The sequence below is a fragment of the Rhodnius prolixus genome, unplaced genomic scaffold (assembly GCF_049639745.1).
Source record: "Rhodnius prolixus isolate KJV_2025 unplaced genomic scaffold, Rpr scaffold_2, whole genome shotgun sequence".
NCBI lineage: Eukaryota > Metazoa > Arthropoda > Insecta > Hemiptera > Reduviidae > Rhodnius > Rhodnius prolixus.
The window spans coordinates 5,162,546-5,176,144 of NW_027411592.1; the positions used below are offsets into that span (position 1 = coordinate 5,162,546).

At 33.4% G+C, this 13,599-nt stretch overlaps 1 protein-coding gene across 3 annotated transcripts in view; it reads left to right on the plus strand.

Moving 5' to 3' along the window:
* Positions 1-13,599, plus strand: part of LOC141450324 (pancreatic triacylglycerol lipase-like) — a 48,960-nt gene that overhangs the window by 28,029 nt on the left and 7,332 nt on the right. For 2 of the 3 annotated variants that reach the window (XM_074120632.1, XM_074120633.1), the window contains 5 exons: positions 2,116-2,270; positions 10,485-10,604; positions 11,228-11,374; positions 11,511-11,601; positions 11,761-11,895. In XM_074120632.1, coding sequence (XP_073976733.1) covers positions 2,116-2,270; positions 10,485-10,604; positions 11,228-11,374; positions 11,511-11,601; positions 11,761-11,895 — 648 coding nt within the window. Of the gene's footprint in view, positions 1-2,115; positions 2,271-4,357; positions 4,839-10,484; positions 10,605-11,227; positions 11,375-11,510; positions 11,602-11,760; positions 11,896-13,599 lie in introns of those variants that run through there. The other variant, XM_074120634.1, reaches the window with a different exon arrangement.

The following is a 13,599-nucleotide window of genomic DNA, read 5'->3' on the forward strand; positions in this document are numbered from 1 at the left end:
AAAATTAAAAACAGCCATTTCTTTTTTCAGGATGGAAACAGTTCAATTATTCTTATTAATTTCATTTATTTATTCTACTTACTCCTACAAAATCCTTTGTAAAATTTATGGAACGTGTTAGAAATTAGAGGCGGCTAAGAATGGAGCCAGCATAAGTGTAAGAACCAACAATTAATTTATGTGTCTCAGGAAGAACTGTACACACGTTTAACTCAGAACAGATTCACAATTCGGAAATCTACTACTATATTGAAAATTTTGTAGAAAACTTTCAAGTTAGAACTTTAAAAATTGCTGAAAAGATCAAGCCAGAGTTTACACTTTTTTTTTTTTGTTACGGTAAAGGCCAAATTGTTAAAGAAAATTCGATGGTTATTAAAAAACTGATTGCAGCAGTATTAACATCCTTTCACGTGCTAATCTCAATCCTATCTGTAATTGTCTCCAGGATCATGTGAAAGTAATGTAAAGAATAGTGATAACGATAAGGAATCATATAAAGATCATGAAATAAAAAGTGTAGTTTCTCCTTTTGAATTCTAACACGAAACTATTTAGTAAATAGTCACTCCTATATTAAAAAAAAAAAAAAAAAACAGCAAAAAAATCCAGTAATCGCTGCACCCGGACTAGCAGCAGATTTTTTAAAAAAGATACATTCTATTGTGAAAGTCCTTAGCAACGGGGTTCTCATTCTTATAGGGAAAGTAAAGAATTATAACTTGTCAGTTTGTCCATGCTGTATTAAATGCCGAAAACTGCTTGCGAGAAATATTTAGTTAGCTAATACTAATTCCAGGCTGGCAAAGCTTAAGTTTAAATAAAGCTTCAAATAATTAAACTTTTGCAACAGAATTGTATGTGTTTTCAATAAATTGATTATATTCAGATACTTTTATTAAAATTAGAAGCAATATATGCGAATAATCGTATTTAACAAAAATGTAGAATGGGTTAAACTTTATGAAATACTGATAGCGAAAATATTGGCTACAGAATCAATATGCTAGCAAAAGCAAATGGAAAGAATGCAGACGTTAGTAAAAATTAAAAAAAATTATCTGGGATGAACTATTGTTATTGCAATGTTGATAAGATTTCATAATTACAATTTTCTTGAAACTAAAAATGGAACTCTATAAAATTATAGATAAAATAAGAATGCAGTTGTGAAATCAACTTTGCCAAATATGTAAAATTGTGGATAAGAAATTAAAACTAAACATTGTTTAGAAAAATTCTTATCAATAAGTTGCATCATTCAAGAAATAAGTCAACTACGTTCAGTAAAATATAAATGGTTACCATTTGTTTCTTAATGACTTTTTCTTGGACCCAGAAGGTGTTAATAACTATTCCCTAAAATGGGAATATTTTATACAATATTTTCTAAGAAAAGTAATTGCAAAAATTAATGATTAGTGATTTAAATTTAGTGATAGAAATATTATGGAATATATATTTTGATTTTTTTGATGTGTTTGTCAATACATTTGAAAAGATAGCCCATTCTGTAACACATTTGGGCCTTCCTGCTCAGCTAATAGTGCGGGTTGAACCAAATCTCAGCTCCAACGCTCCATTCCCTTACAAATTGTACATACTTGTATTGCATACCTAACTATACGGCTCAACAAGAATTCCAGATCATTTCATTCTCAATAAGACTGGTGGTTTCTCTCCAACTCCAATATAGAGTCCCTATATTTTAGCGGATAATATATTCAAGAGAATCCGAGATATCTCAGAATCAGTCAAATTCTAGGGAGGTTCCTGAAGGTAGATCCTATTCATTGAGGAAGCCCCTGTTAGAGCAGAGAGTTAATTTCTCCTAAACATTAATGTGTATATATGGCCGTAAGTGGCGTGTATAGTAACGTTCAGGAATTGTAATGTGGTCCTTGAGCTGAAAATCCTTGCACGTTAAAACCATTAGAGTATTGTAGTTAGTATAATTAGCGTTAGCATTTCGTTTAAGTAAAAACAAGTAACGATCACATTTATTTCTTTATTGAGTAAAATTTTTTCGAAATATTCTAACTAAGATTGTGTGATATCTTTTTTCTGTTTACATATGTTACTTGTAATCTACAACATCACTATGCCATAAACAAGCTGGAACTGAGACACGTTGTTATGAAGAACTAGGATGTTTAAACGTATCCAAGGAATGGTATCATCTGATCTATAGGCCATTCAATGTGTTCCCATTGCCAAGGCATGTGATAGATACCAAATTCTTACTATACACGAGGAATAACCCCCTAGAGGTGAGTCTTTAATTACCAAGAATGTTATTCTATCTAACAGCTGTTGTAGTAATTACTTTCACTTACCGCGACCACATCTCTATCCCATCTCATGTTCTTCGCTCTCTCTCTCTCTGCATACCTAAGACTGCTGACCTACTGTAGCACTCAAAATCGTATTTAATGCCACGTAAATTCAAGAGAAATGCACAGAACTGAACCATCGATTGTGAAGTATTTTCCGTTTGCTGCGTTTATTCCTTTGTCTAAGCCGCTTCTAGAAGCCTATATAATCGTTGCCATGCCTTAAACAGCATTTTGGCCCGGACATCTGCGTCAGTAGTGGTAACCTGGTCTACCATGTATGGCATGTTTTGCCACGCAAATTCTATAAAAGTATTGTTGCAGTAGATGCCTGTCTGAAATCTGAAGCTTGCTCCAAATTTCGCTGCCTGGCAAAATGGGCGGAATTCTTCCTGCAACTTCAAAACAGAGTTTCCTATTATTTCCTCCGTTTCTGCCTTTGTCATATTTAGACAGAATGTTGGATTTATTCTTCTAATAGCTAGAATATAAAGGAAATCATAATCAGAGTTTATAGCCAAAACAAGACAGGCCTTTCTACACGCCAGGAGGCATTCAGAATTAAAAGGGAATCAGGCAGGCGGGAGTCATTGTGGTAATGTGTAATGTATTTCACAAGTGCGGCTATAAAATAAAATGAAATGTCAGTTATATTGTGCGTCTAATATGCGCACCAACATGGCCATTATGTCAAATGAAGCAAATTAGGCAATTTTTTTTTTTTTAAATCAACAAAGTTCTTTAAAAGAATCTAGTTCTTAAAATCACTAACATTCTATCTCATGAGTACTTGAATGAACACTTGAAGTAATAGAAACAGAAGAGAAAACTGAAATAAGGATGTTAGCTCGCAAGAATCTTTTTGCCTCCCAACGAGAATAATTGAACCTTCCCCTTAGGTACAAATTGAAGATAAACGAAGAGAGTCTTAGTCTGTAGGATGGATGCTAGCACCCTTTGCGGGGGAAAGTTTGTGAAAGTATCGTTACTTGCGGAAATGTAAAAATAAGTGCTGAGGATTCCAATATTAAATTGCTGCATAAACTTAGTAGTTACAGCTATTACTGGCCAACATTCTTACCATTATAGATACTACAACATAAAGTAGGTCAAATCGACAGTTAATTAATAACTATGAAAACCATCAATTAAAAAATTGTATCATTCTAATATGGTCCTATAATCTGTAATCAATAAAAATTCGACTTAATTCTTACTTTCTAAGAAATGTTTCCGTAGTTAGTATTGCCGTCAAAAACTATATTTAAGGTGATCCTCCTTTAGAAACTCTGGTTTAAGCCTGTATTTTCATAAATTTATAATTTTTACTAAATGATGACTTGTTTTATTATCGATTAATCCACTAAAGAAGAGCTTTCTAGGAAGGCGTGTCCTCTCGCTCAGAACCCCTCTGATTTGTTTTAATGGAATGAATAACAATCAAAAGAGATAGGTCTTTTTCTGAATAGACAGTAAAATTCAACTCTAGTAAAATTCGATAAACTCGAAGAAAACTCGCATGAAAATGCGGTCTTCCTGTTATCATTTACCATTTTCGAAATATTGATTACAATAACTCTAATAAAGAAAATTAAGTTAAAATTTAATATTTCGTCTGAGTTTAGCAGGTCATGCGACAAGAAGCAACCACATTGCCATTTCAATATAATTCTACGCCTTTATTCTTTTATAGAATTGATGATATTTATTAAGAATAAATGTAAGGAAATAGATGGGCCAAAATTCTGAACATGGTTATTTAGATTTAACCAATTAGTGGTTCAAATAGATTAAACACAGGCTATATTTAATAAATAGTTAAGTAAATTTCTTATTAGTTCAGGTATTTACTATGTGAACCTGTTGATCTCGCAACAGAATGGTAGGTACCACAGAATCTTGAACTAGCCGTGTGCCCGTTAGATTATTATCATTAGGCTGACGAGCTAAGCTAGGTTCCCTAGTGGTCGAAACCTCACTTTTTGGATGGTAACTATATATGATTTGTAAGGAGTACTATGGGACAAGTAACTCTAGTAACGAAGACAATATGCTTCTCAACAACATGAGTTCAATTAAACACAATGTTAAATACAACTTCGACAAGTAGATCATGTTCTGTCAAAATAACAATGTAGATTCCGCGCTCTATTTGAAATCTTAGTCTAAATTCTGGTTGCTAGATTTGGCACGCACCCTGACGTTAAGTGAACAACCTTCCCCAACGTATTGATACCAGCCGGCTGTGACAGATAACGACTGTGAGAGGGAGTTAGTTGATGGACCAAAATACGAACCTGCTCGCCGCTACAGCTCACTGCATATTACGTCACCTTCCCCTCCTAAAATTATACTTGCCTTTTAACTGCTTTATCTCTAGACCACGTTATGATGTAACAATAAGTGGCGCGCGTATAAATGCATGCATAACAATGATTCGGAATTCCGTCTTCATGTGTTTACTTTGTGAATTTTTTTTTTAAAAAAAGGCCAGGATCAATGACGGTAGGTATGTTTTATCAACACCGAATAATGTATTGTTATATTCCAACACTTTTGGAAGTAAATTTCTGTAGTGGCTGAATTTCTACCCAGCTGCTTTCTAGGTAATATTTAAAAATATCCGCCATTCCAACTTTCTCAAAATTCACGGTGTTTTGAGCCTCTAATTTACCTTACTGATGTTCCCAGGTTATCTTTATATGTTAAGGAAATAATATCGTTGAAGGATGTAACAATGAGTGACAGCTATTTGATCTTCTTCTAAAAGCTGACAACCAAGTCCATGCGGGGTTCCAAGTTCCTCCAGATCACAAATTAGCCTTTCAAAGTTAGAGCTATTTTCAAAAAAATGACAAATCTTTCAGATAAGTTTAGTAAAGTATTACATTCTTTACTCTCCGTCCTGCGGTAATTACAATTGTACTTCTACTCTGATAAGTAAAATAGACTAATTTAGAGGGGTTAGCGCACATAACATTTATGCTGAAAGGTTAGAGTGAACGCAGAGTTACTCCTAAATTTACATATGGATCTGCTGGGTTTATTGGTTAAGGAGTTTAGGCAGAATTCCAAACCTTTAAAATTACCAACGTGGACACGATTTCACGCAGTTACAATACATAAACGTACAAAAAGTTTGGAACGTCTGTACTTGTTCTTAAGATGGCGAAGTTAGAAGGTAGACGTAGGAATCATTTTCTTAAAAAAATCTGAGAAAAATGAAAAATCTCCTCTTGCTAAAATTGGACTTCCAGTTGAGGAATTCGGTGGTTCAAACTGGGAACTTTATCAACATATTTAAGCTCATTTAAGAATGGGTTTAGAATCTGTACGAGATTCGCTCGAGATTTTCTCTTCTTCTACCAGCGGTAAGGGAGGGAGACAAAAAACAAATAAATAATAATAATAATAGTGATAATAATAACAGTGATAATAATAATAATAATAATAATAGTAATAATATAGGGAAGGGATTAGCTATGAGGTTAGCATACTGGACTCCCACGCGGAGGTCCCGGGTTCGAATCCAGCAGCTGACCCTTAGATTTTCTCTTCCTAGGAGCTTCTTACAGCTCACTGTCCGGTGATGGACAGTGTTGTCTGTAACGAGAGAACACTGTCCGGAGGCCGGCAGTGCGCTGGAAAAAGCTCCGGGCGCCAATAACCTTAGATGTTGACGCGCATTAAATCATAAAAAAAAAAAAATAGTAATAATAATAATAATAATAATAATAAAAAGGTAGTTGATTTAAGGGATGACACAATTATATTCCACACTCCCCCTCGTCGACAAGGTCGATGAAATAAGAGGGGATGTGTGGAAACAATTTTGCGGACCCAGGCTCCACCCTACCTTGTTAAGCAAGGTGTTGTGATTGGAAGCTATGGGTCTGCACATGTGTCATCCCAGCTCCAGTAGTATAAGGAAATAAGAAGAACTAAGAAAGTGGGCGCTAATGACCAAGAAGTCGATGCGCCGAAATAAAAAAAAAAAAAAAAAAAAAAAAAATAGTAATAATAATATAATAAAGCAGCATTACAATATTTCACGTTGGTTCGGAAAAATCAGTTGCTAGAATAAAAAAAAAAAGAAAAGTTTAACGTTTCGACATGGTTGTCTAGCTCTACATACTCGTACGTGTCATTGTAATCTTGAAACAACAGAGCTATGCTTATAACTATCTTTTATAATATTTAAACAGACGTGTCGACTCATGATACGCATGAACACTTCAAAGGAATTGCAGTATTGACTGATCACCCAGATCAGAAAGGGCTAGTTATTTTTTTTCTTTTTCAATGATTTCACGTAGCTATTACACTAGTGGAACTTATTTATATAAAAATTCAGTAGTTAATAGTTCAATGTTCAACCCTACTTTTTAATACGGCGCCAAGTCCTACAATGCAAAATAAAACCATAATTATTGTTATTAATTACTACAAATTTAAAATTATGTAGAACCAATTAGATGAGCTGCTCTCAATTATAATTTAATTATCATATTTTCTAAGTAGTTTCGATTGCCATCAAGCACTTGGACGTCATCAACTATCCTTTCACCACTCTACGCTATCTTATAATATCTTAGTCTAAAATTCTTAATTATTTACGGTGTCACTTCTTTATGTACCAAAAATCTTAAATCTGCCTTGCTACGCATTCTGTCTAACAGTACACCAGATCTACCCGCATGTATTCGCTCTACGGTACCAAAATTACTCGGCTAAAGAAACTAAAGGAATAATGAGCTATCAGATCAGGCCTCGGGAAATATGCGTTTCTCCTGTTTTCTGTATTCTTCGTTGTCTGTTATTTGAAAAAAGGTTTTTTCATCGCTTTGTTACTTTCCTTCATTCACATATAATTTTGTTAAGCACCTACATTCCAAACAGCGGGCTTGTGCCCTGTTTTATTAGGCTAAATATATACATACATATATATAAGGTCCTGGATAACAAAGTGACAAGGATTTTGTACTGTTGCTTTTACTCCATCAATTTTATTTACAATAAATAAAATAAACCCCACTGGGCAGCTGAAGAGATTATCGAATCGAATTGGGCGGCAAAGAATATTGATGAGAGTATTTAACGTGTTCTCCCGTAAACTGATGGTGCGTTATATTGGTCTATTGTATCCAGCAATTAGCAGTCTTTAACTGTAATCGATCAATCGTCAATGCAACCCGGCAAAAGGACGAAATCTAACTTCTTAGAACCTCATAAATCTCTCTTGTAATTATTTTCTTTGGGATAAAGTATCAGAGAAAAAATATGTACCTATAGTTTTGAATATGCAATACTTACGTAAGTTGAAGGGTGTCATTTACTTTCACTATTTTGTATTTTCTTTTCTTAACTGATTTTTAGGAAGGCATTCATTTGTGCCAAAAAAAATGGCAAAGTGTGGAGGTGTGGAGACCCATTTTTTTAGTAATACAATTTTCTCTAAAAATAAAAAGCTGCTTCATGGGAAGTTTGAACTCGGAATCGCCTTCTTGCGCGCCCAAAACTCCTCCACCCAACAGAATATAATTAATACATTAATTAGTTGCCATCAAACTTGAGATTCTAGAAATATAATTATTTTGACTTAATATAAAGGGAGTTAAAAATAATACATTGTATTGGAGGGAGCACTTTTAGATTAGGGAAAGCTAACGTTGCAGTTCCCTAAATACATTACTGTTCTTACTTTAAAATCTCATTAAACCTAATTAGGACAAAAAATTCGTCTCATGTCAATTGCATTCGATGCAATTAAAGCTCCTATGTGCATTAATTAAAGAATTCAGTCCACAAATAAAATGATGTCTAACGGCATAAAACATTTTGTCTCCTCCTAAAAAACGTAGAACTTACTTAGATGGCACGCACTGGAGTCATTATATAGAAATTATCATTGTTTACTTCCGAGATGACTTTCATATTTTTCAAAGCCACGATCTTTTTTTTGTATAATTCTTAAATATTTCAACTTCCTTTCACTTTTACATGACTTTAAGTTACCCCTAGTTATGTGTTGTATAAAAAGAAAATAAAACCAGCCGAGATTTGTTACCTAATCAAAAATTATTATTATTTGTTTGAAAAGATAGAGTTCATCTTCCTGAAGGTTCAGGTTATTTAGAAATAAAGTCTCTGTAAGGGAGCTACTTTGCTAGCAAAATAGCTTTGTGATTTTCAATATGGGGAAGGTGCTGTTTGTTTTTTTGAGAGTCTATTGAATCTTATGAAAGATAGCTTAGTGCGTATCAGCTCTAGGCGAAATTCTCTTTCTTCATCAAATAGGCGCTCGCATTCAACTCACAAACATTCTCATTGAATAACTTAAACATCATCAGTTCAAAGGTACGCTGGAACTCATTCTCTGACTCTTTTAGACACGACTCGCCCATTCTCACTAACAAGATTTATTGCTACAATACTACTCTTATTATAACATTATAATTAGTTCACCATCCATTTTAGGGTCCTTTGACAAGGCCCTTAAAGTATGAGGTCCCTAATGTGTGTATCCGGAATATTGGATTGCCGTATACTACCTAGCGCTCCAAAGCGCAAGTTTCATTTAGTGCTTTGCTGTATTTACTTATGTAGCTTAAAATTAAATTATCATTTTAGGGATAGAAGTAGCTTAGTGTAAACTTAACTGTTTCCTTTCACGGAGAGAGGAATACACATATATTCATACGCCTAGAATTAGAAGTAACAAGTTTAAGAAACACACGGAAGAGCTCCTTTAGAAATAGAATGTTCAGAAGCCTCAAGTCCAGAGAACGCCCGAAACTTAGCAAGGCTATGAAGTTGCAATCTGCTGTGAGAACTTGGTTACTTTCTTTTGCACAAGAACAGCTTTACTTACCGAGGAATATTCTACAGCAGATTTTATTCTACTTCCTGGCACAGAATCTAGAGAAAGATTTAGCGCGTTTTAACATACAATACATATGGACTCGTTTTTAGGACGGTGATACTTAAAACGAACCTAGAGGCATAGTTAAGAAAAATTTGAAGGCTCAATTTGGGAACTTTTGAATTTTGCAAATGGCTTTTTGACATTTGGTGGTACATTTCGCGGATATTCTGAAAGTGATATCCTATTAATCGGAAGCTGCAAGCCTTGAACATGTGCTGATTAAATATAATTACAGTAGTAGGTGTAATATATATTATATGCATAATATATGTAAAATATATTTATTCGATTCGTTTAATTTATTGATTTATATAATTTAAATTTAATTATTATTTATATTTATTGATTCGATTCTATACAGCAATACTATAAATGCCAAATATTTCAATAGTTAGACTGGTAGATATAACAAATTTATCGCCAAAATGAAATTCTAATTAACTTGTGAAGAATAAAAAAAAGAAGCAACTATTCCAAAGATGTTGAGGCTTCTAAATGTGATAAGTTTTCACAGCAGAGGAAGTAACACCGATGCTCTTCCGCCAAAGTTCCATCTCTATAAATATTGAATATTCATAAAATTGCTTAAGAATTAGAATGGCATCTAATAACAATGCCATTATTTAATATAACAGCAACGAGAAGTTGGTAATATCACTGGCCCATCGCGCTACTCAAAGAAGAGGGTCCAATTCATTAAAATGCAAAATGTTTTCAAATAAAAGTGTAGATCAACAGTTTGTAATCGGAGCTTTCAATTTCACTGTTTAAATGTTTCATTTTTTATAATCTCAAAAATAAAAATTCGTTCAGCACCTTGATAATGTTCCGTGAAGAAATTAGCTAACTTCTGGTGGAAACCCATTGGCGGTTTCCAAAAGTATTGGATCTCAAAATGTGTTTTGAACGTAGGAAACTAGACAAGAATGAAGCAAATCGCAATACCTTTAGCAATGGAGAGTACAACTAGTTAAAGTTTATTGTGATTGTTCGCTATTTGGTTCACAAAACTCTCCGTTCTCGCAGACTTCTTTCACTTTTTCTTTTTCTTCTTAATGTAAGATATTTCTCTCTCTGGGCCAAGGACCTGGAAACAAACATATTTCTATGTAAAACTCCAAAATTCCAATAAGTTGACCCTTCAAATACAAAGTATTCTGTTAAGAAAATTTCAAAGAAAATGCTGTACCTCCTGATTTACTGATTAATTTATTTATATTTTTTAGGGCCAATTATTAAGAGTACAAAATGACAAAACTATAGAAAAATCAAATTTTGACGCCAAGAAGCCTACAAAATTTATTATTCATGGATTTATTGATACTCCTCTTAGTTCTTGGGTTAAGGTATTTATGATTTAAATTTATATATGTAACATTTCTTTTATTTTTAAAATTGTCTCGTTAGGAAACGTTGCCCATAAATTATGGACCCTCAAACCAGCATATTGTTACTTTTGTTTATAGAATGCTTTAACCATGACTTTAAACTATGAATTAGAAACAAAATAAGGTATGAGTGGGAAACAAAAGTTTCTCATTTTTCAACTACAACTTCCGGCAGCCTCCATCCTTTCAGTTATTAAATTCTAATGAAACATCTCCATATTTTAGGTCGCTTAGCTTTCCAAATCGAAGAATGTTTTTAATTTTTTTTGCTGGTATTTTGTTTCATTGCTCCTTACTACGCAATGTACATCCATTCCATTTATGCCAATCGGTTTTGCTTTCGTCTATCTTTACAATAGTCTGCCTAAAACTTTTTCAAAGCGTTTACTTCTTTGTAAGAAGCTCATTTCTTGGCCTATTCTGAAAAAATGTTTGTTTGATTAAAAGAAAAAAAAGATTGACAAAGTACAAAATTATGTAATTGAACATAAACTATAAAAATTATATTTCTTCCTCTCTTTTTCTGGAAAAGCCTATTTTTTAAAAATATTTCTTTATTTTATTTATTTATTTGCATTTAGGAGATGCGTTTAGAATTATTGAAGCACAGTGACTATAATGTGATTGTCGTGGACTGGGCTGGAGGCTCTCTACCACTTTACACCCAGGCCACAGCCAACACAAGACTGGTTGGATTAGAAGTTGCCAATCTTATAAACTATCTAAAGGTATACATGAGAGATGGTGCACAGCTTTATCTTGAACTTAAATCTAATTTAATTTTTAAACATTACGATAGAGTGGCTATTTTCTTCAAATGTCACGTTTTTTCATTAGATTAGTATTTTCTCTCTAATTTTCCAGGATAACTACGATCTGGATCCAGCGCAAGTTCACATTATTGGACACAGTCTGGGAGCTCACACAGCTGGTTACGCAGGAGAGCGAGTTCAAGGTAACATCTAGCCTTAAATACTGTTTCAAAATATTGGTCTAGTCATTTGTTATCTAGCAATTTACAAAAGTAATTCAGAAAAAAGCTTTAAAAAATTCACTTACTTTATCTAAACTATACATAATTTGCATCTTTCGATTAAGACTATATTTTTACTAGGTCTCGGCAGGATAACGGGACTGGATCCAGCGGAACCCTATTTCCAAGGAATGCCGTCGAACGTCAGGTTAGACCCGTCGGACGCTCAATTGGTGGATGTAATACATACAGATGGTAATAGTATATTCTTGTTAGGTACGTATCTATATCTTATTCAAGCATAGATAAGTGATATAATTTTTAAATTATTTTTTAACTATCTTGCAACGATATTCAATAAACAAAAGAGATGAAAGCGAAGATGTGAGCAAATATGTTTCTTAATATTGATTTATTTCCGACATAATGCGCGCGTACGTGGTGTAACTCAATGCGCGCGTACGTGGTGTAACTCAATGCGCGCGTACGTGGTGTAACTCAATGCGCGCGTACGTGGTGTAACTCAATGCGCGCGAACGTGGTGTAACTCAATGCGCGCGTACGTGGTGTAACTCAATAGCCCCTTTTGCCTTCATTCTAGTGAGCACTTTACTAATAAACAGGGTTCTTAGATAATCTTCTTAAATAAAGAGATAAGAGAAAAAAGGAATAGTTAGTCCTCCGTGACAGAAAAGACTTACTGGTTCAGATGAAATTGGCAATTATATTTGCTGAAAATAATTAACTGGAATAGAAAAGTAAATATTTTAAGTGGTCCTTAGGTCGGAATTGAAAAGAGAAGAAATAAAACCTCCCGGAGAACTTATGTGTAAGTCTTTATAAGACACATATAAGAATAACATATGTCTGTTTTACATTTTAAAAACTAATACAACAAAGAACATATAAGAAAGAACAAATGTAACAAAAATAAAAACAATTTAATCTGTACATAGAATTATTAAAGTATTACACTTCAACACTTCAACTAGCAGTTTTAGTTGAGCAATTACTCTATATTTGGAGGATTTGCATCGTAAATCCAATCATTATTTCATCACATTTTTTTGCCAAAACTAATAAAAATGTGAATAATTTATTTTATTTTCTGCTTACAAAATCTACAGGCAGAGGTATCTATTTACGACTTTACCTATCTTAGGGTGTCTACTTCGGCAATAACAATTGGTAATATTAATCCATATTTGCTAAATATATTAGTGCTAAGAAGCGAATTGATTGAGAACGTCGACATTGTGCGATAAATTTAGTATCTGATCCATATCTTAAGATTAAATGTAGTAAATGATTATCCACTTGATAATTATATATTTCTAAAACTTGGAGTCTGCTCTGCATCGATTCACATATGTTTGGAATTTAAAAATAGTAGATTATAGACCACATCGTTCGTGGTGTTTAGGTTTATGTGAGAGAAAGTAAATTAGTTAAGATGAAGTCAGAGTGGCCGAGTGTGATTGACCTAATATGATTATAAGAAGATACTTGTCGATTTAGTTGGGCAATATGTTAGTTCCCAACTTATTAAAAGAATTTTGCAATAAATACTAAATTGTGTACTTTTGTATTTTAATTAATTATTGTGTATTCAGTTCTCACATTTAGTTGATAAACAGATAAATAGGGGTCACGGTGGCGTAGGCCTTGAAGGCCGCCCTGGTAGAATCTAAACAATTGTGCTCAAGAAAGTGGTTAAAAGCAATATCAAAATGCCCATATACGAATAAAAAGTAAATTGATTCCCATTTTTTTGGGCGGGCTTTACGTCCAACTATCAAAAAAATATTACAAGAATGTCATTTTCCATCTTATTCTTACAGACTGTTATTATAACAAAATGAAGAACATCTATATCTAGGATTTAATAATATAGAATATTATTTTTAATACTGTTAATAATGGAAGTGATTAGCTAGTGTTCACGATTCTCACCGTAGATTCCGGGTGTAATCCACCCTA